Source organism: Rhinolophus hipposideros (genome assembly GCF_964194185.1).
Source record: "Rhinolophus hipposideros genome assembly, chromosome: 17".
NCBI lineage: Eukaryota > Metazoa > Chordata > Mammalia > Chiroptera > Rhinolophidae > Rhinolophus > Rhinolophus hipposideros.
Window position 1 is genome coordinate 52,343,823 of NC_138063.1, and position 27,174 is coordinate 52,370,996.

The window sequence follows — 27,174 nt, forward strand, 5'->3', positions numbered from 1 at the left end:
TTGACACCAGAGGAAAAAAACAATATTTGGGAACAGATGCAGGTAATTGATTGATAGGGTGGTGAGGCAAATGGAAGATCTCTTCTAATTACTATTTTTTATTAAACAAGAAACAGAAGTTGGCAGGCAGGCCTGCAGGGAGACTGTATTGGAGTATTGAGAAGAAGGAGGATGTGAACAGCCATGCAAATGAGTGGGTGATTTTACCCGGGAAATATTGTACATTTGCCCAGCGACACCAAAGTTCTCCTTGATGTTTATTATCATTAAAATGAGTAATGTTAGCATGCTTGTTTGTTTTTCTCCAGCCACATTCTTGCCCAAGAGCAGTTCCAGAGTAGATGGAGAGTTGGGGTTTTTCCAGACAAAGAGAAAGGAAGGAGAGAGGGGCACAGAGATTGAGGATATATGCAAAAGAGTAGCTAAAATGATGAAGCAGGGAATTTATGCTGTGTATAGAGGGAGTGTTGTACATGAGAGCAGAGGAATAGAAAAAAGGTGAGCGTTCTATTGAAGGTGAAGAATTACTGGCACTAGGGAAGGTAAGCTGGAAGGACAGGAGGTAAAATGGGCTTCTTGGAAGTGATCCTGTGAAGGACACAGTTATTAGTAATTGGTAAGGTTAGAAACTGAGAGGCTGCACAGACATTGCAGGAATCATCCATGTAGATATTGAAATTACCGTGAATTATTAATTGACCAGTTATATTACTGGCTGTAATTTCTGCTACAAGATGGGAAGCGGTCCTAACTGCACACTTCGCATTGGTTGAGTGATAGTTTGACAGCAATCCGGACTAACAGTCTGTTTTGCTTACTGAGTGACATATAGTTGGCGCTCAAAGGCAAAATGAAAGAAAAATGAATTCTATTCTAGCTGTGGAACAAATGTAATAAATTATAAAGCGACAAGGCGTTTTTACATGATTGGGAAGGCAAGGCAAGTCTCCATCAGTGCGGGGTTGGGGTCGTTTTTAGGTGTGTTGTACTCCCTCTTGTTTTTCCGGTGCTTAGAACAGTGCCTGACACATACTAGGTGTTGAAGAAATATTTGTTGAATGAACGAATGAAGGAAAAAACAAATCACTTTATGTAGCCCAGCGCGCCTGCGTGAGGAGCCCCGGGCGCTCTGCGCCTGCGCGGCGTCTGCCTGCGCGGCACCCCCGCCGCCTCCCGTCCCTGCTTCGCCTTATTAGGTTTGAGCCCTGCTGGCTCCTGTAGCCGCTCTGCTGCCTCGCCGTCACGCTGCGCGGACTCGCTCCTCGGCGTTCCCACGCCTACTCGCCGGACTATCTCCTTGCAGGTCAGCGGCCGGACCGTGCAGATGGCGGCTCAGAAGATAAATGAGGGGCTGGAGCACGTCGCCAAAGCTGAGAAATAGTGAGATACTCTAACGTGGGCCTCTGTACGGGTGCTGGGGCCATGCCTCTCCCTGGCCCGGTCTTAACAGCAGGGGGTAGGAGGGTCGGCGCGGGGAAACGAGCGTGGGCAGCGGCCTTCTGGGGCCGGGCTCGCTGCACCTGCGGAAGCGCGGTGGGCCCGCCCCGCCGGGGGTCCTGCGCGCCTCTCGCGGGGTGTCCGTGGGGATGGGGCTCCGCCGCTTCGCTGTACACAGGGTTTCACAGCCTTGGCGTTTTGGACGGTCGCATTCCCGGTAATGGGGGCCGCCCCCCGCTGTAGCACGTTTAGCAGGATCCTAGCCCCAACCTCTTGGGTGCCAGCAGCACCCCTCCCTGGTTGTGACAACCCAGACTGCCCCCGGGGGATGGCGGCGTCCTGTGAAGAGCCACTGCTCTAAAAGACTACCTGTGTTGGGGAGTGGGCTGCACATGTGACCGGGAAATGAGTGGGTGAGCCCTCGTCAGGCCCACACACTGTTACTGAGGGCGGGGCTGCGCGGGCTCAGGACTTGGGCGTTTGTTCCGCCGGCTGCGGGCGCGCCGAGTAGCCGCCGCCGAACCCAATTTGCGGACCCGAGTTCTGCCTCGTCAGGCCTGTGGACACTCCTGTTCTCGGTTGCATTACTCCAGTGAATTTTTGTCTGGCGGTTAGAGAGAATGAAAAGTCCATATTGTGCTCCGTGTTAGATGCTTCAAATACCTAATCCGACCTCCCAGCAGCTTACCAAATGGAGAGTCTCGTTTTACAGAAGAGGAAATGAGACTTGGCGTAGTCTCGTAATGACTTACCCCAGGCTGCCCCGTGGAAAGGCGGCAGAGCCAGATTTCGACAGTGGAGAAACTCCAGCTCTTTCTGTTGTACCACGTTACGTATTTCCAGGCAGTGCGGATGGGGCTGGGGCTCTTTTGGTGCAGGGGCCACAAGGGTCTTTCTGTTGAGAGAAAACACGAACATTATTAGAATAGGGTGTATAGTAAGGACCACACTAGAGTGGTGTTAACTGTGCTTTAGTAACACAGAGGGAGAAATTGTTTTTCTGCCTGGGGAAACTTAGGAAGACTTCTCAGAGGTGATTTCTGAGCAGGGCCTGAAAAATAAATTTTCAGACTAGGGAAAATCCAATGAGAGATTCTATGCACAGGATGTAGTAATGAGCACAGACTTGAAAGTTAATATATTATATAACAGAGTAGTTGCAGTGCCAGGGCATGGGCTATCCTGTTTCCCCGAAAATAAGACCTAGCCGGACAGTCAGCTCTAATGCGTCATTTGGAGCAAAAATTAATATAAGACCTGGTCTTATTTTATTTACTATAAGACCGGGTCTTATGTAATAATACAATATAATATAATATAATATAATACTTGGTCTTATATTAATTTTTGCTCCAAAAGACGCATTAGAGCTGATTGTCCGGCGAGGTCTTGTTTTCAGGGAAACACAGTAGATAGAGAGGAGAAGACTTGGGGTCAGACTGTGAAGGGGCTGCCCCTATGATGGCCCTGAACCTCAGCTTTTCTAGGGCTCAACTAACCAGTGGGACCTGGTTATATTTAGTTTTTGACAAGAAATGTGGTGGCCATGTCAGAATGGACTGGGGGGGAAAGGAGAGTGAGAACTTCGGCATATTCAGTAAGAAAACAGGTACAGACAGAAAGTTCTTGCCTTCTATCCGTACACCAGCTACTGGGGTTACTGAGGTGAAAAGTGGTCTCTTCCTCAAGAGCTTAGAATTCACAGGAGAGCACACAAGTGAAGTGATGAGTAAAAATGAGGTATTAAATGCTAGAATAGAAGTTTACAGTGGTTTCATTGGAGATACAATGTAAGGAAAAGTTGCTATCCCAAGGGTGGGGGAATGAAAGAGGAGGGCAGAGCATGAAAGGTGACTTGTGAAAGGTGACTTCCCCATTACAGGTTAGTAGGCTGTTATGATGAGGGCCCGAATTAAAGCAACAGCACAAGGGGCAGGATTGGGTGACATAAATTGACAAGCTTTAATGACTGGGTGTTGAGGGAAAGGATTGACCCATAGGTGGAGTGTAGGACAGACCTTCAGTGAAAACGGACCAGAGATGAATGAACATGATGGGTGGGTGGGGCTGGGACAGGGAGGTGTGGATTTAGGCTTGAATGTGTTATGTTGAAGTGCCTGTAGACAGTTACTCAGTAGGTAAATGGGCAGGGAAAATTGGCTTGGAGTTTTGGAGAGAATATTTGATATTTCCTTGTCTTCAAATGATAATGTTATTTAATATTGTCAAGTAGTTTTGTAATTATTATTTTTTTGACATTCATTATTATTTTATATTAGTTTTAGGTCTGCAGCACAGTGGTTAGGCATTTATATACTCTATGATGTGATCCCCGATAAGTCCAGTACCCATCTGATATCATACATAGTCTTTACAGCATTATTGATTATGTTCCCTATACTGTATTTTACATCCTTGTGACTATTTTGTGACTTCCAATTTGTACTTTTTAATCCCTTCACCTTCTCCCGCAGCCTCCAACTTCTCCCATCTAGCAACCATCAGTTTTTTTCTCTGTGTCTATGAGTGTATTTCTGTTTTCTTTGCTCGTTTATTCTGTTCTTTAGATTTCACATAAAAATGAGAACATATGGTATTTGTCTTTCTCAGTCTGACTTATTTCACCTAGGATAGTATACTTTAGGTCCATCAATGTTGTTGCAAATGGTATCATTTCATTCTTTTTAATGGCAGAGCAATACTCCATTGTATAAATGTACCACATTTCTTTATCCAGTCATCTGTTGATGGGCGTTTCTGTTTCCATATCTTGGCTATTGTGAACAGAGCTGCAGTAAACATAGGGGTGCACATGTTTTTTGAATTAGTGTTTTGGATTTCTTTGGATAAATACCCAGGAGTGGAATTGCTGGGTCCTCCCAGCAATAAGGTAGATCCTCCATACTGTTTTTCCATAGTGGCTGCAACAATTCAAAATCCTACCAACAGTGCACGAGGGATCCCTTTTCTCCATATCCTCACAAGCACTCGTTGTTTGTTGATTTATTGGTGGTAGCCATTCTGACAGGAGTGAGGTGGTACCATTGTGGTTCCTATTTACATTTCTCTGATGATTAGTGGCGTTGAGCATCTTTTCCTTTGTCTGTTGGCCACGTGTATGTCCTCTTTGGAGAAATGTCTCTTCTTGTTCTCTGCCCATTTTTTAATTGGATTGTTTGTTTTTTTTGGTGTTGAGTTGTATGAGTTTTTAAATAAATTTTGGATATTAACCCCTTATCAGATGTATCATTGAAAAATATCTTCTCTCATTCAGTAGGGTGTCTTTTTTTGTTGTTGATGGTTTCCTTTGCTGTGAAGAAACTTTTTAGTTTTATGTAGTCCCATTTGTTTATTTTTTCTTTTATTTCCCTTGCCAGAGGAGATATATCAGTAAAATATTACTAAGAGTATACTTATATACTTCTTCTATACTTAGTACTTAGTACTCTATAAAAATATAGAGAGTTTACTTTCTATATTTTCTTCTAGAAGTTTTATGGTTTTGGGTCTTACATTTAAGTCTTTAATCCATTTTGAGTTTATTCTTGTATATGGCATAAGAAGGTGGTTCAGTTTCATTTTTTTTTGCATGTATCTGTCCAGTTTTTGCAGCATTTATTAAATAGACTGTCTTTACCCTACTGTATATTCTTGCTTCCTTTGTTATAGATCAATGACCATACCGGCATGGGTTTAATTCTGGGCTCTCCATTCTGTTCCATTGATCTATGTGTCTGTTTTTATGCCAGTACCATGCTGTTTTGATTACTTTAGACTTGTAGTATAATTTGGTATCAGGTGACATGATACCTCCATCTTCGTTCTTATTTCTCAGGATTGCCATGGCTATTTGGTGTCTTTTATGGTTCCATATAAATTTTAGCATTATTTGTTTTAGTGCTGTGAAAAATGCTATTGGTATTTTGATAGGTATTGAATTGAATCTACATATTGCTTTGCGTAGTATGGACATTTTAACTGTATTCTTCCTATCCATGAGCATGGTATATATAAGTTCTAATAGTTTTTTGGTAGAATCTTTGGGATTCTCTATGTATAGTATCATGTCATCTGCAAATAATGGCAATTTTACTTTTTCCTAACCAATTTGTGTGGCTTTTATTTCTTTTTCTTGTCTGATTGCTGTGGCTAGAACTTCCATTACTATGTTGAATTACAGTGGTGAAACTGGGCATCCTTGTCTTGTTCCTGATATTAAGGGAAAAGCTTTTAGCTTTTTCCTATTGACTGTATTTTTAGCTGTGGGTTTGTCATATATGGCCTTTATCATCTTGAGATATATTCCCTCTGTTCCCACTTTGCTGAGAGTTTTTATCATAAATGGATGCTGGATTTTGTCAAATGCTTTTTCTGCATTTATTGGTATGATCATATGATTTTTGTTTTTCATTTTGTTTATGTGGTGTATCACATTAGCTGATTTGCAAATATTGAACTAACCTTACGTACCAGGGATGAATCCCACTTGATCACAATCTTTTCAGTGTATTGCTGAATTCGGTTTGCTAATATTTTGTTGAAGATTTTTATATCTATGTTCATTAGGGATATTGGCCTATAATTTTCTTTTTTGGTAGTGTCTCTGTCTGGTTTTGGGATCAGGGGAATGGTGGCCTCGTAAAATGAGCTTGGGAGCCTTCTTTCCTTCTGGATTTTTTTGGAATAGTTTGCAGAGACTGGGCGTTAATTCTTTTTTGAACGTTTGGTAAAATTCACCAGTGAAGCCTTCTGGTCCAGGACTTTTGTTTTTGTGGACCTTGTTGATTACTGATTCAATTTCGTTGGTAATAATTAGTCTGCTCAGACTTTCCGTTTCTTGTTGATTCAGCCTTGGAAGATTGCATGCTTCTAGGAATTTATCCATTTCTCGCAGATTGTCTAGTTTGTTGCATATAGTTGCTCATAGTATTTGCTTAAATTATTTTGTATTTCCATGGTGTCTGTTGTCACTTCTTTCATTTCTGATTTTATTTATTTGGGTCCTCTCTTTTTTTCCTTGGTGAGTCTGGTTAACGGTTTGTCAATTTTGTTTATCTTTTCAAAAAAACCAGCTCTTGGTTTCATTAATCTTTTGTGGTGTTCTTTTTGGTCCCTATTTTGTTTATTTGCACTCTAATCTTTATTATTTTCTTCCTTGTACTCACTTTGGGCTTATTTACCTGTTCTTTTTCCAGTTCCCTTAGTTATAAAGATAAACTGTTGATTTAATGTTTTTCCTCTTTCTTTAGGTAGGCATTCATTGCTATGAATTTTCCTCTTAGGATTGCTTTCGGTGTGTCCCATAGATTTTGGGTCGTGTTTTCATTTTCTCAAGTTATCTTTTGATTTCTTCCTTGATCTTACTGTTGACCCATTCATTATGTCGTAGTATGTTGTTTAGTGTCCACTTTTGTGTGTTTTTTGTATTTTTCTTGTAATTGACTTCTAGTTTCATACCACTGTGGTCAGAGAAGATGCTTGATATGATTTCAATGTTCTTAAATTTAATGAGATTTGTTTTGTGGCCTAACATGTGATCTATCTTGGAAAATGTTCCATGTGCACTTGAAAAGAATGTATATGCTGCTGCTTTGGTGTGAAATGCTCTAAAAATATCAATTAAATTCTTCTGGCTTGGTGTGTCATTTAAGGCCGCTGTTTACTTGTTGATTTTCTATCTGGAGGATCTGTCCATTTGTGCCAGTGGGGTGTTAAAGGAAGTTTTGTAATTATAATTAATCTCCTTAAGCAGGTGGTGGTTTTGTAGTTTTTGGTCCTATGGAAATTGATCAGATTGTTGGACTCAACAGAATTTCCTTACTGACTCTTTTGACAAAAGTAGTCAAAAGCACGAACAATAGGCATTAAACTAACCAGAGTGCCTTCTCTCTTCCTAATTAGGGGTGCTGAGTTGACTGTGGATGATTCACTATATTTTGAACTCTTTAGCTCTTTCCATGTGTATCCCATCAGACAATTGAATGATTATCTCTTGTTTTTGATGAGATTTTAAAAATTATGTTAATGTACAGAATATAGCGAGTGCTTTAGGATAGGAGGGGAGGAGTAAATTTTTGCTTTATTTCATACTTCCTCCATTTTGTGGATTATAGTGGATAGGTTTCAATTTAAGGATTTTTCTTGGTAAACTTGAAAAATTACTTACAAATTTGAATCTTATACCCATATGTACTCAAACACAAATCTTAAATAACTGTAATTGGCAAAAAAATATTCCTTAAAAGTTAGGGTCTCTGATGAATTCACACAGCTGTCACAAAATGAAGGTGACTTCTGAGGGCCCTTGGGGACTCCCCATCTCTCAGTTGAGGTTACCCCCTGATGTCTGGGGAAGCTGACAATGTTGTATGTTAGTTGACTTTCACTAATTGAAATTAAAGTTTCAGATAGTGTTTATTTAGCAATTCGTATGCATACCCAAGCTTGATAGTCACTAAGTTAGTTTAAACTGGAAATATGAAATTATTTTAAAATAAAGAAATAAGATATTGCAGAAAGGGCAAGTAAGGTAAAGACTCAAAATTGATTGTCATTTGGTTTGGCAGCTGAGAAGCCAGTAGTGATCCTGGAAAGCAGCTTCTCTTGCTTTCATAACATCCGTCTTTCTGGTTATCTATCCGTCCTGTTCACTGGTGGCTAATTCACAGCACTTTTTTGTTCCTCTCTTTGTTGGTTTTCTATAGTCTTTCTGCCCTCTCTCTAAGGTCTCGCCAGCGGATCTTAACTGGGCTCTTCGTGTGGCATATGCTGATGACTCCTCAGTTATTATTTCTAGCCTCTCCTGAGCTTCAGTCTCACAAATCCAACTGTTTACTTGACGCAGTGCTTCATAGGGCTTCAAGCTTCAGAGCTTGTTACACCCTGGGTTTTTGCTGCCACCCCAGAATATCTGGTTCAGTAGTTCTGGGGTGGGGCTCAACAATTTACACTTCTAGCACATTTCCATGTAATGCTGAGCTGGGGACCATGCACTGAGAATCTCTGCTGTACTTCTATGTTATACAGGCATTTCAAAAGGAGGAAAAAACCATGTCTATGGCAGTGGGAGGGAAAATGGTGAGTTTGTGTTTAATTGTAAGTAAGGTTAGATAAAGGTAAGCAAGATGAGGACTTGGTACATTATGGCCCCTTTTTTTAAATGACCCGTAAAGTCTTTACAAACAGACTTTTGACTAGGAATGTGGTTGGTAATGTCTGTGAAATGTGTCTTCCTTTCATTTTAGCCTGAAAACTGGTTTTTTAAAGTGGAAGCCAGATTATGACAGTGCCGCTTCTGAATATGGAAAAGCAGGTATGTGACTGCAACTCTACCATGTGTAATCTTAAAGTAGGCTGATAACTTTGTCTCACCATAATGCCTACTCTTAATGCTTCCTATACGAATTCTAATAGTTAAGAAACAACGTTGAACAATTTGCCCAAACCCTTGCATTTTTTTTACTTGTTATTTTCTGATGTTTTAAGTAAGGGCTGAGTCAGAGATCTGGCTACCTTTGCAGCGATGGGCAGTACTCAGCTGCAGGTTTTTATAATAGCATAGTTTATATGTTCTTGAACTCTAGTCAGTTGTATACTATTTCCAGGAATTTTGCCATGTCCCTCTATTATACTTGGTATTATTGACTAAAGTGTTTTTTTTGGTTAACTTTTTAAAACAATTTTGCCTTATTCTAAGCAGATCTGAAATTATGCTTCTTTGGCACATAATTTTTTACGAGCCTTACTTTGCAATGCACTGATAACATTCATGAAGTCTTCAGCAGCATAAATATTTGAATAAATTTATCTGTATATAACGTAAAACTTATCTGAAATATGCAACAGACAGGGACTAAAAATTTAGCATTTTGAATTATAGAATACTTTTCAGCTTACCTAGGATTATTTTGGATGTAAAGCGTAATACAATTCACAGTACCCTGAACATATTTTATAGTTGTGTTACAGTGATAGCTCTGATCATGTTTATTATCCCAGGGTAGAAATCAAGTAGGTAATGTGAGTTTGGCAAACTTTAGTTTTAGTATATCACCAAAAAAAGAAGAAAAAAAGGAAATTGGATAAGTTGAAACTAGTCAGTATAATAAAGGTTTTACTTTCTAGATAATAAAAGAAATGACAACAAATGAGTCATTAGCACTTTTATTTAAATCCTTAGTAAATTCTCTATGGTATTTATACAAAGGTGCCAAAAAAAAAAGTATACACATTTTAAGAAAGGAAAAAGCTATTAAAATTGTAATACTCAACATATACCGATAAAAATGATGAATACAAGTCACGTTTGACTTCTGCAATTACAAAAGGTGCTCAAAGTGGTTACCATCAGCGTCCAGACACTTCTGATTACGGCAAGCTACTGCATGAGCAACATTGACCAAAGTGTTCACTTGTGTACATTTTTTTGGCACCCCAGTATATCATATTTAAAAAGAGGATAATATTTTTATATCATGTTTAAAAGGAAAATTGTTAGAAGTTCAAACGTTATATGGATTTTATGGACACTTTGTACAAGGATGCTTTTGTAACTGGAGGGCACAATTTGCAAATTTCCCTGAGGGAAATTTGACACAGATTTGTTGTATGTGCATCTGAGACCACGAGCTGCTTTCAAAAATAAATAATTTCAGGTCACATTTTCCCATTAAAGCATCCTTTGTTTATTTTCCTTAAGGGGTTATGCAAAATACATTTAATCAGAAGAATAAATGTGGAAATCCAGAGAGGAAAATAGTTCCAGTAGTTTATTTTCTGTATTTTATTGAAGAGAATTTTAAGAGTGTGTTTTTAACAAATAGCTTTTTGTTAAAGCAATATCTTTTTTACTTATTTGTAAGCAGCCTTTGGTAAGTTTGCCAAAATATCTAATATCATATTTTAGGGCCAATTCTAATTGTTTTGTTCTGATGATGACACTTTACAAGAGTGAGCAATGTATTTTAGCTCTTTGGACACTGAACTGTCTTTTTCACAGAGACAGTTCAAAAGCTTTATTTTAAAAAACGAGTTCATTTTTTTAGACATTTATTTAAAGATTGTGCCAAAAAAGAAGGCTTATTATGAAAAATATTTAATATATTTATTGGTTTTTATTTCTAAATAATTTAAAAGATGGAATAAGCTATAACTAAAGCACTGTTTTTATTAAATAAACAAACTAGTGAAATAAAGTACTGTCTTTTTTGACAGTACCTCTTATTTGGGAATATTGGTTTGAGTGATGAGATCTTAGTTTCTCAAAGCTTAGATGTTGATGCTTGAAAGACTTTCTTGTTTTTAGTGGAAGTAGCACTGATTTGTAGCTTATAGTCTTCAATTTAAAAAAGTAGCCAAAGTTTTGAAAATACTTCTAAGTTATTGATAATTTAAAAAGTGATGAGAATTGCTTTAGAAAAAAGTAGTATTTTATAGTTTTTTGAAACTTCCTAAGTATTTGATTAAAATAAGTATATTTTCTAATACTTCATACATACTACATGTTTTGGTAATGATTCATTAGAAATTTTTTTAAATGTTTGACACAGAAAGTCTTTTTGTTATTGTTCTGTTTCAGCTGTTGCTTTTAAAAATGCCAGACAGTTTGAGCAAGCAAAAGATGCCTGCCTGAGAGAAGCTATTTCCCATGAAAATAACAGGGCGTATCTTTTTCAGCCTTTAAAAAGGACTTAACAATTCGATGATTTTGACAGAAACACATGATTTTCTTTTGTTATAAATTTGCTAAATGTGGAGTTTATGGTATTAAATTAGAAAACTATTAGAAAAATTCTGCATACTTAAACTCTGAAGGAGCCTTTATAGAGACTTCTGATTATAAGGTCCATACTGCTTTGTGGAGCTACATTTGAGAGTTTATTTCTGTTGTTTCTGAATTTACTTGGTGATGGTTTTACTTGGGATGGAGTGAAGGAAATCTGGAGACAGTCACTGAGGAATGAAGAGTAGCACAGGTATGGGAGATGTATAAACTGCTATATAAATATTTTAAAAATATAGTCTTTCTGAGGTATCTGAAATAAGATTTGTGGGTAGTTTAAAACAATAGATTTTTCCTGAGGTATTTTAAAACCTTCACTGAAAAATGTTTATTTTTTGTCTCACTTGCTAATTATGGTTATAATAACCTTGCATTTTAGTAAAACTCTTCGGATTAATGCATAATGGAAATAGTTTGAATTTCTTGTTATTGTTCTTCTGAATTAATGTATTTTTAAGAGATATCAGCAGGCATTAAATTATTTCTTCTTTATCTGTTTGTGTGATTTACCTTTTGGATCACAACTGGTGTAGTGATTTAGTTATCTTTGTCTTTTAAATAGTAAATCTTTAGAAGTGCTTGATTTGCTTTTTTTCCTTAATTTTGACTTTGTTACATCTGTTCAGTCTTTTTCATGCTGCCAAGTAAGTAAATATTCTCCTAGTTTTCATGTGTTTGCAGATTATAATGTTTTAAATGTTGCTGTTTTTCCATTGATCAGTAAATTTTTCCTAAATTATAAATTTGTAAATAGTGAATTCTTTTCTATTGATTTAAATAAAAGTCATTTCCATTTGTTTCAGTCTTCACCTGAACCTTAAAAAACTAAACTCTCTCCTAAGATATACAGTGTTTAAATTAAATTCATCCTAATATTTTTATGAAATATTTATGAAAAAAACAAGTTAGAATCTTTTTCCTTTCTTTCTTGATAGTTAATAGTGTCTATGGAGAAAAGTGGGACGCTTTCTCTTGCTTTTGTGGAGACTACTTATTTGTTTTCAAAATGTGGATTTAGATTTGTAATCTAGAAAGTCATTTAACCTTTCTGAGTCAAACTTTATTTTGCATCTGCAAAATAAAATGCCTTCAATTGGGACGTCTGCTGTTTCTAAGGCATTATTGCCTCTGAAAATAAAAAGAAAAAATTATGTTGTGGGCTAATATAAACCTAAAGTAATATGTAGTGCCTCAATGAAATTATTTCTCTTATCTGTAGTAGGAAGTTTCTCCTCCCCCTTGTTTCTTTAAGATCTCATCCAAGAAATTATATTCTCTTTGCAGAGCTTATGAGCAAGCTGGCATGATGTTGAAGGTCAGTAATGTGTCATAACTGTTCTATAGGTAAAATGAGTTAACTGTAAAGTGCTGAAGTAAATTTATGTAGAAGATAAAAAGTGTCCTTCCTGTAAAGCGAGAGATGTTAAGATTTCTTGTCCAAAGCAATGCTAATTGGACTCATAAGGCAGGCACATTGTGTGTGTCATAAGATAGGGAGTTTTAAAAGTGAAATTTAAGAGAGTATGTATTGGAGGGAACCGGGAACATCAAGGTTCTAAGCTTTGTAACCAGGAGAGAGTGAGTTGCTAAACAAAGAGCTATGTGGGAGGTTTCCCCAGTTTTGAGAACTTTAGTGCTTCTTAATGTAGTGAAAATTTACAAGTATATCTTTTTTACTACCCATGGATTATAGAAAGGAGAGGTTTTTGCTTGTTTTATATGAATATCAGTTAGCATTGAGGAGAACCATAGACTTAATCTGTTGCTACTTGACTCTGATTCTTTTGGAATGGAATATTTTGGCTAATGTTCCTATGCTGCTTTTCCTATTTCTGCTTCTTAAAAACAGGTTGAGAATTAATATACTGTAGTGGTGAGATAGAATATAGTACTTATGACACTGAATCTCAAAGTATGCCAGCGGCAAGTGAAATAGAATATTTTCCTTTCCATTTTTATGTTCTCCAACATGGTTCTCTAATATGTTCTGAATTATCATACAGCTTTGTTTTATGAACTTACCCTTTTTTTAAATTCCTACAACTTTTATAATCTTAACTTACTGATTTTTTAAGTAAATACATCCTCATTATGGAATACTTAGAAACACTGAAACATTTAAAGAATGTTAGTAATAGCTGTTAAGATGTTTAGTTTCTTCTAGTTATTTTTCTATATACATACATTGTCATATTTTTCTATATATATACATTTTCATTACATACAGGAAACTGAGATAATGCTCTACACACCATTTTATATCTTACTGTTTATATTTAACCTTTCATGAAGATTTTCTAATGTCATTTAAAAAAATACTTTCATAATATATATCAATGATTTTAAGAGTTTTCATAGCCTTTGGTCCAGGAATTTCAATTCTGTGAATCTATCATAAAGAAATAGAGAGACAGCAAAGATCTACGTATAAGGACGTTTATTGCTACATTAAGGAAAAATAGCAATTATCTAAATTTGTAATAATAACATTTTTAATAATAAATGATAAGAAATAACTTATGATGCTTCATTATGATAAACTGTTATATAGCCATTGTAATAAAGCTTTTCTGGCTGAAACATGCAATCAAATTGATACTTGGTGATACAAGTCAGCTTATTGGCCTCAGTTCCTTAGCAAATAGAATGACTCCCATAGCCAAAGGAGCCAGGTGTGTGCCCTGACCTCAGGTCTAAGTTTCCCGAGACTGGGAAGCACCAAGGGGCCTCCTGTAGTCTCAGTGTACTTTTTGCCTGTTATTGGAATACACTGTCTTAGTACAGAAATGTTAGAGCACTAATAATATATAACCCTCTGCCTCAGCTTATATTCTAACGCGGTGCTGAGGCGTTAGTTTTCATCAAAAGTTATTATGCAAAAATCCTTTCCGTTCCTCTAATATCTGTTTAATTTGAGGATTTGAAAGGCACTGCTTTGAATGAAGGAAAAATAAACCTAATGGATAGGGGAAATGACAAAAGAAAATACCTTCTGGCACGCTCTTGTATTTAAATTAAATGCCTTTGGACAATCCTTGGCATCATTAGGAGTCCGGAGCTCTATGGTCCACAGTTTGTTCTGTGGGCTAAAATTCCCGTCATTTGTCATACAACCTTCATATCCATCCCCCAGCAAGGCTTAGGAAGTGACAGTTTGTAGATGGAGGCACGAGGGAAGACACAGGGACTTGTTGAATCAACTTCTGGTTTTGTCATTTTACAACTGTTATGATTTCCTGTCCCGTTTGCTCCACAGAAGTGATAAGGTGACTCAGGTACACAAGCCACTGGAAGTAGGCATTCTAAAATTTTCTTCTCATTTGGCCATGCGTGGTTGAGTATAAAATAGTGTAACTTTTAATTAGGCAACCCACCATTTTAGGGAGAGGTGCCAGTGTTGTGGTTGGGCCTCTGTTATTCAGTCATGTTTGATTTGATGCAAAAGCAGTAAGACATACTTAACTTTATTTTTTAACCTTTTTTTTTTTTTTTTAATTATATTGGGGAACAGTGTGTTTCTCCAGGGCCCATCAGCTCCAATTTAAGTCATTTTTCTTCAGTCTAGTTGTGGAGGGCACAGCTCAGCTCCAAGTCCAGTTGCTGTTTTCAGTCTTAGTTGCAGGGGGCGCAGCCCACCATCCCATGCGGGAATTGAACCGGCAACCAACTGAGCCATCGGGCCGCCTCTATACTTACTGTTTTTGACATGACTTAGCCGGTACTTATTTCATATTGCCTTCTCATGCAGCAGTTGCTCAGTATGTCTTATCTATGAGAGTAAGACTCACAGAAGATAGTACCATGTGTTATATCCTTATGTTCTTTTTATCCCCTCCTATGTTTTGCATATTGTAGATGCTCAGTATGTGTTTATTTAATTAATGGATAAGTGAGTTGGGGGAAGAAATACTCTGTAAAAGCCAAAGGGACCGTCAGGATTAAAGTGGGTGAAATATATTTTGTTAGACTGAACCTCCCATTCCTACCAAATATCCTTCAACATGTACCATAGACACTTGATTCTTTCCTTGATCTTTGGTTTCTATAACAAAAAAAGATTTTTTTTTTTTTCAAAAAACAAAAGATTTTTTTTCACTGAGGTTTGAGGCTATATTAACTAATATTCTACTTGAGTTTGATAGCAACTTCGTGTAGTATCATTCAGCCTGTTTTATTGTTATTTATCTCCATAGCGAAATAATTTTAAATATATATATATATTTTGAAGTCAGTGTGAATGAGACCAGCAAGATTTATGTCCTAAAAAATTTATCAACTTAGTGAGGAACCGAATAGGCCAATTTGAAAACAACTCGCGATGTCAGTGTGGAGCCTACTTTAAGATACAACATGTCAACCCTAACTAAATAGTGCCTGTATACTTTATATCTAGCTCTTAAATGAATTTTTAAACAGTTTGATTTAGAGGTCTTAGATATGAGGTCCACAAGATGCTGAGACTTGTGGTTTAATGGTAAGATACAGTTATTCTGTTGATGGCACTCGGCATGCATGGGAAAGGGTTGCAAGCTCAGATGAACTCAGGTGAGTGACACGAGGCAGGCCTGGGTGTGTAGGGCAGTAGAGAGAAATGCAGCTGCTTCCAGGAGGTGGTACGCCTCCACCTGGGCAGCTGTTGCTCAGTCCTGGTGCGTTATTGCCACGTGGGAATGCAAGCCTGCTAATACCACAGCTTTTGATACATACATATTTTAAAATAGAAAGTTAAAAACAACTTTTGTGAAAGTATCTGATTTAAAAATACTAAATGGTTCAAGTAAGATGCACTTGGAAATGAGATGCAGCCCTTGGGCTACCAGTTTGCAACCTTTGGCATAGGTCTTGTGTGTAGTAGGGACTCGGTAAATGTTCAAAGAACTGTGAATGCTTAGAAAACAGGAAAGAGCAAATGTTTTGATTTCTACTGTTTGTATAGTTTCCCTGAAACTGAAGTGATGATAAACTGTGTGTAGAAATTAACTGATACATTTTTGGTTTGGCTTAAGGAAGCTTGATGGGGAGAGTAACCATTTGAAGACATTTCATTTTAAGTATATTTATTGTACGACATTTTGAGTCATTTACTTTCATGAATCAGGGATAAAGTAACTGAATTTCAGATAGTTAACTCGGTATTTCTTAAGCTGACTCATTTGCTGATCCATGCTATATCCTTTGCCTAAAGGAGATGCAAAAACTGCCAGAGGCTGTTCAGCTGATTGAGAAAGCCAGCATGATGTATCTAGAAAATGGCACCCCTGACACAGCGGCCATGGCCTTGGAACGAGCTGGAAAGTGAGTGTGTGGGACACAGTCTCTGCACGGAAGTCGTTGTCTTTCTGTTTTAATAAAGTCCTTTGAAAACAAATTTTCTATTTCTCACATAAGTCAAAATTTCTTGTCTAATTTAGGCTTATAGAAAATGTAGATCCAGAAAAGGCTGTACAGTTATATCAACAAACAGCTAATGTGTTTGAAGTAAGTTTGAATTTTATTTTTTTCTCAAAATATACTTAGAATGTTTAGATGCATGATCCGTAGGGAAACAGAAATGCAGCAGCTATGTTTTAAAACTTTTCTGTGCTCACAACTGAACACGGTTTTTTCTGTTAAACGGTAATTACTTGGACTAGCAGCTTTAGTGTCATCCCCTCCACCCACACCTGCCCCTATATCGAGTGCCATTACTTTTTTATCAAATAATTATTGGAGGGAAAAAGAGATTCCTACATTAAAGTAGCCAACACTGTTTTCCTTGGTTCCTTCAGAATGAGGAGCGTTTACGACAAGCAGTTGAATTATTAGGAAAAACCTCCAGACTGCTAGTACGAGGGCGCAGGTAAGTTTTCCAAAATTGTGCTCAGATATGTCTCTGTATACCTTTTGTTCATGTTTGGAACTGTTAAGTAATTTTGGGAATGGCTTGTTAATCTTTTTCGTTTAAGCCATAGCCACACCAGACAACCCAGTAGAAAAATTGATGTCTATAAAATGGCACATTGAGTTAAATATTAAATCTGTTTTTCTAAAGTGTAATCCCAAAATGTATCATGCATGATGTTTTTATTGGCTAAGAACTGATTTAGCAGTATGCAAGAGAGCAGTTTTCTTGATCTATTAATTTGGTTGTATTATAATGTCTCTTTCTTAAGGAAATATCTATGTAGGCGTAAGTAACAAGACGTTGTAAATGCTCACCCATGAAAATGGACAGCTTCTTGACAGCCAAATAATGTCACTAAATAGGGTATTAACTTTTTTATCCTTTAAACATATAACCTAATGTACAGATAGCTGGACCCCAGAAACCTGGAATCCCTATTGGGTGTTTCTTTTGTTTTTTACTTCACCTCAATTTAAGCTTAGTAAACAATTTCTGTCATGAATAAAATTCTGTTTAATAACATTTAAGATAAACACCCTTCAAATCTGCTACCATGCCCAACTTAGACATCGACTTTGTTTCTACAATTTAGCAAGTTGATATTTCGAAATTCAGAATGCATTACTCCAATGAGTCCTATTTTATGAGGCAGTAAGTTGCCACAGCGCAGCCCACAAAAATCCAATTTAATTCATAATGTGAGTTAAACCAAGCCAGTGTGTGTATTTATATGCAAATATATTAAAAGATCATAGTTAACACCCAAAAATATAGTGTAACATTTGTATATTTTTAATTTGGGTCACAGCCATACCTCTCCTTCTGTATCCTAATGGTACAGACTGTTTGCCATTTTTGGCTGTTGGGGTGAGAGAAATGGGTGAAGACTCAAAAATTCACCTAGTCACAAGTTAGATGGTAGTAAGGGAGTCCTGGAATTTGGAGTATAGCACAACAAACTTTACAGGGAGATGAGGATCTGATTAGAATTTGATGGGATTAGGGCTGGGGAGGTAAGAAAAGGGTAAGGCCTTGGAGGATCAGAGGGAGAGTTTTGGTGATCCTGTTTCTTCATTGTGTCATCTGAGTGAGATGGAAGAAAAGGAAAATATGTGAAACCAGACAGAAAGAGATGAGTGTTGAGGACCCCAGGTGGCAGGAAGGACTTTTTCTAGCCTCTGTCTGCCCTCCACTGCTGCCCTTTTGGACACCAGCTGCTGGGAGAGCTCACTAAGGCAGCAGTGGAACACGCCACAGCGAGGACAGAGGGCGACAAGGAGTTTTTCAGTGGGGGCCGGTGCTCTCGAGGTATGCAGCTGGCCTTTCAGTGGAAGGAAATAAAGCTGAAATGATCAAAATGAACGTTGTCTCTCTAATACGTTTCACAAACGTCCATAAAGCAGTTTGTGGAACATGATAGATACTGATTAATGAATAATCCTTACCAGACTTAAAACTTTCCATTTGAATAACCTATCCGTAAGTTCTTTTGCTTTGTCTGTCTGTCTGATGTGTAAAAGGGTGAGTCTAGCATTTAAAAGACAAGCCATATAAGCAGAGCGCATGGAAACCTAGCTTATGGAGCAGTTGCTAAAATGCCTGATAATCTTCTTTATCTCTCTAAAATCTGTAATATGCATTATAAGAGTGACCTCTGCTGTAGATCATTTAGACCTGCCTTGATTTATATTTCTTTGTCTTTAGGTTCGATGAGGCAGCTCTTTCTATTCAGAAAGAAAAAAATATTTATAAGGAAATTGAGAATTATCCAACTTGTTTCAAGGTATGTTTTAAAAGTGCTTATTTTTGACTTTCCATTAGATAATTTTTCATATTGGTGTAACTATATACTTATGGCCAGATTCATGGATATGTATGTATTTTTTAAAATAATGCTTTATGGGCCTCTATGTTTGGCCAAGATGGAGTATGCCAACTGTAGCACACCTCTCCTGCTGATTAAAACTAAGACTTCCAGACAAAATGCAAAAAGCAATTACTCTAGGACTCTGAAAAGTAAATAAGAGCAGGAGGACTATGGAGGGGAGCAAGCATTTGGAGAAGCAACCAGTATAGCAGTGGGTTTCAGAGTTTTTCCGTGTTTCTTCTTGTGGCATTGACTTAAGAGAAGCCTCAATCATGGAGCTGGGCAGCAGAGGATCCAATAGCTAAAAATCTTAAAGAGCCCATTTATACCGTCTTTCTAATCAGAGGAACTGGGAAAAGAGGCCCCCATTTTCCTCTATTTGCTCCCTTGGTTTTGCTGCACAGAAATGATTCCATGGCTGGTCATGTAGCTCTAGTCAATACAGCTGTGGTTGGTGGCACAGGCAGACAGAACGCCAAAAGAAACCAGTGTCTGGCCAGAGGAAGTCGGAAGACGAGTTAAGAGAGCAAGGAGAAAACCTCAGAAAGGGGAGCTGGAATTGGGAATCCCCTGGGGGGAGGTGTGTGTGTGTGTGTGTGTGTGTGTGTGTGTATACACATGCGTGTGCCCCCACATAAGTCTTGGTTTTACTGTCCAGCTATGCATGTGTGGGACAGACCTAGAGCAGCAGAGTATAGGCTTTGAGAGCTGCAATAGGATGAAACCACTCTCCAGGGCTCACAGCACCCCTGCAGGGCTCCTGCGGGGAGTAAAACCCAAAGAGCAGAGCAGAGGGACTAGAGCTGCTGCCCACCCACAGCAGACAGAACATGCAGTCTGAGCCTAACGGGCAATTGCCTGCTGGAAACTACCCAAGTGTCCTGAGAACTATAGGAGAGTCTATGCAGCATAGGATTCACAGTGCCCAGGATACAGTCCCAAATTACTCAACATGGGAAGAACCAGGAAAAATATGGCCAGTTTTCAAGAGAAAAGACAACTGATGCCAACCCCGAGATGACCCAGCTGCTGGCATTATCACATCAGGACTTTGAAGCAGCGATCATCACTGCTGCATGAGGCAGAGGTAAACACAGATGGGTGAATGGACAAAAGGACTGATTTTTTAAAAAATGAACTAAATGAGAATATTAAAACTGAAAAAAGCAGTATCTGAAATAAACTACTGGATGGACTTCATGTGATAATGGAGATGACAAGGATTCAGTGAACTTGAGTGATCAATGAAAGTTATCTGAAAAATAGACATAAAAAGGATTGAAAGATACATTATGAAGAGCTCTTTTGTCCATAAGATCTTATCAGTCACATCTTTGATCTTATTAATACTTTGGATGCCTAATAAATAGTATTGTTTCTGTTACCTAAAGTTTTCATTCATTCCGCTTTTTCCTAGTTTCTCTTTAAGAATTGCAAAGTATAGCTATAGAGTTACGTCTCCCCTTTTTTTATTCCCTTTTCAAGGTTAAACCTATATAGATATTTAAAAGAAATTTTCTTTAAGGTGTGTGGTAGTGTTCTAAGGCTTTGTTTCTCCACGTGTGATCCTCAAACTGGCAGAAGCAGCAGAATCTCAGGCTTGTTGTGGGCCCACTGAATCAATCTTCCTTTTAACAAGATCCCTGGGTGGTTTGTGTGCACATTAGAGTTTGAGATGTACTGCATTTCAGGATATTTCCCCTAAGATGTCCTGTGGAAGTTACTGTAGAATTTATAAATCTCTCTATGACACCAAAACTCTGAAAGTTAAATTCTAAATGTGAAGAAATTGACTTTATTAAATAGATAGAAATCTGGACTATAATCGCTTCTTTTGTTTTAGAAAACAATTGCTCAAGTCTTAGTTCATCTCCACAGAAATGACTATGTGGCTGCGGAACGATGTGTCAGGGAAAGCTACAGGTAAGACTGACAGCACTGTTTTGATTTGCAGTGTTACCATTTCTATTAAGCCATGATTACGGTTTAGACAAATATTCCTGGCCATGAAACCGTTTTTGTTTTTTTAAATAAATTTCATAGTGATATGAGTGCTTGACTACCATTTTACCATTTCAGCTTTTACAGCAGGATTTTATAGGTGTTCTTTTCTATGTTTTTCTCCTGGGGACTTCCATGAGAGTGAATGACTTGAATAATTTTGTTACATTTGCTTTCTAAGAAAAAAATAACCCAAAACAAAAGTTCTCAGAGTATATGGTACAGGAAGATCAGAATAAGGGATTTTCCGGTTAGAGATGTTTAAAATGAGTAGTCTCAATCGGGGCTGTATAACACAGATGGATGAATGGACATTTTGGGCCACGCAACTTTGTTGTCGGGTGTGTCCTGTGCATTGTAGTAAATCTAGCCACATGCCTGACCTCTGCCCACCTGTAACGATTGTCTCCAGACATTGCCAAACCTCTGCTGGGGGGCACATTCAGCCTTGGTTGAGAAGGAACAGGTGGGGATGTGTGACTCGTTCTTGCTTTAGCATCCCAGGGTTCAATGGGAGTGAAGACTGTGCCGCACTGGAACAGCTTCTCGAAGGGTACGACCAGCAAGACCAAGATCAGGTGTCAGAGGTCTGCAACTCGCCGCTTTTCAAGTACATGGACAATGATGTAAGTGGCCTTTTGATTAGCTTTCTTCTTTCCTCTTGAATGCAAGAGGCTTCTAGTGAGATATTTTTCTCCCATGGACTTGTGAGATTTTTCTCCCTCTATTTTTTACTTCAAAATACCTCTCAAAAGGAAACTTGGCATATGCACTGAATTTGATTATAGGTTTAAAACGTTTGAGTGTCAACCATGTGGTTTTACAGCCAGTTATTTATCCATTTAACTGTGTTGACCATGTGTATTTTTTAATTCAGCCCCATTTTTCAGCTTCCTCCATCTGTTGGCTTCTATAGGTTGCTTAGTTTATTAAGTTTCTTTTAGGCTTACTGTCTGAAAGAGGCCCATCATACAGTGGCCTTTGTAATTCATTAGACTTCTTGGAATCCCACTGTCTGGACAACTAGCTGTGCGATGCAGGTTATTAATTAACCATAGCCTCAGTTAACTCATCTGGAGAAATGGTCCTGCTCTCGCCAGCCTGTGTGAAGAGTCGATTTAGCCGCGTTTCCAGAACAGCCGCACACGATGCTGTAGGCAGAAAGTGAGCCATGATAATGAGTTGCTCTTCTTTCAAATTCCCTTTTCCAGAACATTTGTGAGCACCTGGTCATTTGATTTTGTCTTGCAACTTTAGTCTTATTATGGTGTCAGATCAGTCTAATACCTTCAATTGTTTTATCACAGTGTATATAGAGAAACCAATTTTTTTCTAGAGAAATTCCTAATAGGCTTTTAAAAATTTGTATATATATTTTTAAAGAATTTGTCCCTAGCGTATACTCTTCATGTACTCACAGATCTTTATTTCATAGGAACTGCAAGTATTACTTAACTCACTATGCCCCGATTACCTCAAATTCCTAAGTGTGGTGTAGAATTGACATTTTTGTGAGTTGTGTACTCGTCAAGTCATGGTCATGAGCTGTCTGATGGCAGAGCAATGTGGGTTTTTTTGTGATTGTTTTTCCATCTAAATGGTATTATGTTATTGATTTTCATGAGTTAGAGAGCTGCCTTTTATAGATAGCTGTTATTGAGACATCACATGTGGAGATTCTAGTTTTCTCGTTTTTGAGAACATGCTTTGTCATTGACAGTATGCTAAGCTGGGCCTGAGTCTGGTAGTTCCAGGTGGGGGGATCAAGAAGAAAGCGGCAGCAACAGCACAGGCCCAGCCTGAAGGCGCCACAACCCCTGCTGTGGGAGAAGATGAAGATGAGTACGCAGGAGGGCTGTGCTAGACGTCGCTGAAAGAAAGGGACGCCTCCCGACATGCCTCTCCTGGACTGGGGACTGACCTAAGGGTACCCAGGCTTCATTCGTGGTTTTCAATGCTAATAAAGACTCATTTTTTCAGTTATTTCCCCAAACCACCTGTTGTACCCGCTACCTGTGAAGCATTTTTTTCTTTCCATAAGAGCTTTTCTAAGACAGCAGTAGGAATGAACAGGAAAAAGTACCGTCATATTTTAATACAGTTGATTTTAAAGTTTGAAAGCCAAATTCTAAATACTTTATGTTCTAAACAAAAGGGACAATAGGCTTAGATATTCTCTCTTGGGCTCTTGTAATTTATTGTTAGAGAATTTTCTTTGCATTTTATTTAATAATTGCTGCTAAAATTGAAGTTTACTAGTTAAACAAAATAGTATTTTAAACATTTGTTTTGAAAATGAAGTTTATTCCCTATGATATCAGATACATTTAAATTATTAAGTCTTTCAGAGGTGAAATTGGGACAGGAAATAGTTTTGAGCCTTAGAATATTATTTAGCCAATAAAAGATACCTTTAAAGTCTTATATGTAACTTTGAAAGTAGGTAGCACGTGAAACTTACTCTGTAAATGTCTTTAGTTCTCTGTGAAATACAGGTATTTTTTCCACCTAAAAAAAGCCCCACATAGTTACTGTCTTCAAACCCACTTGGTTCTTGACTAAATGGGAGCTAATGTGGATATTTATATGTATTGTAACAAAGAGTTAATGTTTCCATCAATCTACGTACACATTTTTGTCCTCCAAAATAATTTGATTGATTTAGAGTTGCAACAGAACAGTAACTTGACGTGGGAAATGCTGTAGGCCACAAAAATTTTGCTGAAATGGAAAATTGTTGTTGAAGTACTTATGTTTAAAGTCCTGTGCTGCCACTATTTTGATCCTTTATAGATATTTCCTAAAAGGTTGTTTTGAAGCATTCCTCTTTCACTGTGTGTGGCTTAGACCCATTTCCCAATTGGAAAGAGGCTCCAAACACCAGCACGGGCATTCTGCAGGCAGATGCTACCCAGAGTGCTTTCCTGTTTATTTGCCCCCGTCTCCTCTTTCCTACCTGACGCAGGCACAGTGTATTTAGTTTTGCCAGACTTCCTGAAAACACTGAGGTAGATTAGCGTAAATAGTTTTAATCACGGGTAGGTGGGAGAGCTTAGAATAACATCCTCATTTGGCAAGTATGCTTGAGGGTGGGTGGATATTAGGATAGAAATCTTGACTGAAGGTCTGATTCAAAACACTAGTAAATTTGATGTTTTGATTCCGTAAGTTACTTGCATAGTTCAGCGAGTAGCAGCTAATTTTCAGTAATTGTGTGGAGATTAACTTTGACCAATTTCAATAAAACTTTATTTAGGCAGTTCTATTTAATGACATATTGATATTTCAAAGATCTTATCATTGCTGCTGTTCCCTTTAGATCCAGTGAGAAACTTCAGGAGTCTTATATTAATGTAATTTGAGCTGATTATTTAAACAGATTTGGTAGCACTTAAAAGATATTTTACATCATTTGTTGATAGACCATATTATCCATTACAGGCTTGGAGAATTTTTTTTTTTTTTTTTTACTTTTACTCTTTTCTTACATACTAAACAAAAATGAGGAATGATTCAGTGCATTCTGGGGCAGTGAGTCTTAAACAGCATAAAAGGCTTTACAAGAGTGCAGCCTCTCCACCTTCCCTGCCCACATTGAAGAACTGATTGATACGTGGCACTTGTGGATGTCTCTGATGTCAGGGTTATTCCAGTAAAGAGCACTGGTTCTACCTTAAGCATTTAGTTTTTCCACTTACATAAATCTTTATCCTCAGAGTATAGTCAGAGTGGAAAAGTTGGTGTTTACAACAGGAAAGACTGTTTTCTACAACTCATGTCATTACCTTTACCAAAGTGGAAGTCTGCATGAATATGCTCAGAATCTAATATTCAATGTTATATTATATTGCAAGTGCAGTCAGCCTACAAAATACGTATATGTAATATATTGAATTTATTTGTACATATGCAGAGTATGGTATTTGTGTATGGAATCTGCTTTATGCCTATTTTTTCTAGCTCTTTGATGAGTAGAATATTAAATGTGTTGTTATGGAAATGCAGATTATTGCTTCTATGAAAATAAATTATGAAATTATGAAAATAAAATCTGAAACTGTATCATTCTTATTCTTCTTATTATTATTCATTTTGTTTTACTTGTTTATTTCCTTTTTTCCAAGAACATGTTCTCAATTATTTACATGATTCCAGCTATATTATATAAGAACAGTATTTTGTCTGTCATTTTAAGTTGTGTATTCTGGTATTTGGGAGTTAGTTAAGAACTTTGGGAGTTACATTAAACTACTTGGGCTTTTTAAGAAATTGATCATCCAGTTACTGCACTATCTGCTATTTGGTGAGATGGAAGACTTTAATACATCTTCCAAGAGAATACTTCTTTCATTGAGTTAAGTGAGGTAAAAATAGATTAGGAGGCTAAGAAAACTAATGTGAAATGGCATTGTTTTGCATTTATATATAGTTAGCATCTTAATTACCAGTGAATTTACTTACAATTAATGAGATTTTTTGAGTGTCTACTATGTAATATTGTCCGTGTCTTTACTAGAATGGGAGTTAATATGATTTGATACCTGAACTTAATAGAAGTTGGAGCAAGAGGTAGAAGTAGTAGTGCAGGGGAAGGAGTGGAGCTTGGACATAATGTGATTTTTGCATTTCTTTCAGAACACTTTGGAGTGTTCTGACTGTGCTTTGTGGTCACCCTGGTATTTTATAGCATTAAGATCGCCAGCTAGGAAGGATAAACAAAATCCATCTCCTTCTACCCTCCTCATTGTTTTCATTAGGCTAGTACCAGTAAAAGGCTCAATATTACCTTTGATCTGATACTGAATTTAAGGACATTAAAAATGTCTTGAAAGAAAAAAGGACTGAGGCAAATAACAATTGAAAATGGAGAGCAAACCTCTTCCATTCTAGTGTGTTCTTTTAAATGGCCAAGAGATCTTTGTGCATAAGAGGGACTTATAAGACTTTTAATTAACATTTAAGGGCACTGAATGAAATTCCCCTAAATAATTAGCCCCACCTACAAACAGGTTAATTAAATCCCCTTAGAGTTTAAATGTTTTAAGTTACATTTACAATTTTTTTTACATCTGATTCCCCCAGAGCTTTCAAGAGACCTAAGTTAGAACAGTCTTGAAAGTTAACTTTCAAAATCTTTGCGAGCACTTAACTAACTTGTAAAGCCAATAAATCCAACTTACACATATAGTAAATCAAGTTTCCACATTTTCAAGTGCTGTTTGTAAACTTAAATTCTCAAATTAATCACAAATATTTAAAATGAAAATCAGAAGATTAATATGTCAGATTCTGTTAAATGTTTCAAGAACCTTTAATATAAAAATACACAGATTATCACAGTAATTATAAGACTCATTCCTAACCTAACAGGAAGTATTATCACCGTAGGGTTCATTTACTTTGTCAATATGACATACTTATTTCTACATTTACCCAGGTAAGTCATGTAACTTACGCAGTTAAGGGGAATAAATTTGCCATCTTGGTTAGGCCAAAATGCTATTGAGACCACAATACAGCTAGAGTTCAGAGACTAAGGGCCCTGGGTGCTAAATACTTGCAGGATGGTTCTCCACATACCAAGAAGAGCAAACTTGACCCTTTCTTTTGTTCTTGTACTGTGTCAATGGAGGACAGTAAGCCTGTACCTTTTAGCTCAGGTTTTAGTTTCATGGTGGACCAACCACGTGCTCTCTGGGTATTTTTAAAACATCACTCTGTGTAGTTTTTTTTGTTTGTTTGTTTGTTTGTTTTAAATAACCTCTTTCAACGTTTTGTAGTCTGATTTGGATAAATAGAATTCTGCACCTATAACTAATTTGAAGATCATTTACTTCCTTATTTGATTTCAAGTATTTATTGCTCAGTTGGCTTCTGTGTCTTTTCATATTTCATGGATTTTACGTCATGATTTAGTAGTCATTTTATTGATAAACTCATAATTCAGTAGGCATTATTTTGATAAACTTAATGAAACAACTACTACAGATGATGTAGTCTGGATTATAGGGGAGACATGTGCATCAGTCAGGAAGGGCCGGGTTATGCTGTAGTAGCAACCAGCCCCAAATCTCGGTGGATTAAAGCAGCAAAGGTCATTTTCATTCATGCTCCATGTGCATCACAAGTCAGCTGAGGGCTCCGTTCCATGCTTTCCACTCTTGGACAGGACAAGGGAACATGAATTGTAGTGGCAAGGGAAAG

At 37.5% G+C, this 27,174-nt stretch overlaps 1 protein-coding gene across 2 annotated transcripts; it reads left to right on the forward strand.

Moving 5' to 3' along the window:
- The first annotated feature begins 1,223 nt into the window (after positions 1 to 1,223).
- Positions 1,224 to 25,032, forward strand: NAPG (NSF attachment protein gamma). Of its 2 annotated transcripts, XM_081078290.1 has the most exons (12): positions 1,226 to 1,380; positions 8,682 to 8,749; positions 11,015 to 11,099; positions 11,845 to 11,862; positions 12,503 to 12,533; positions 16,404 to 16,513; positions 16,630 to 16,696; positions 16,987 to 17,057; positions 18,807 to 18,885; positions 20,813 to 20,892; positions 21,467 to 21,596; positions 22,691 to 25,032. In XM_081078290.1, the coding sequence occupies exons 1-12, from the start codon at positions 1,325 to 1,327 to the stop codon at positions 22,832 to 22,834; spliced, it is 939 nt and encodes a 312-aa protein (XP_080934416.1). In that variant the 5' UTR covers positions 1,226 to 1,324; the 3' UTR covers positions 22,835 to 25,032. The 2 variants fall into 2 exon arrangements, with proteins under 2 accessions (XP_080934417.1, XP_080934416.1); XM_081078291.1 differs by lacking the exon at positions 11,845 to 11,862 and having other exon boundaries at positions 1,224 to 1,380; positions 11,015 to 11,111.
- The last annotated feature ends 2,142 nt before the right edge of the window (positions 25,033 to 27,174 follow it).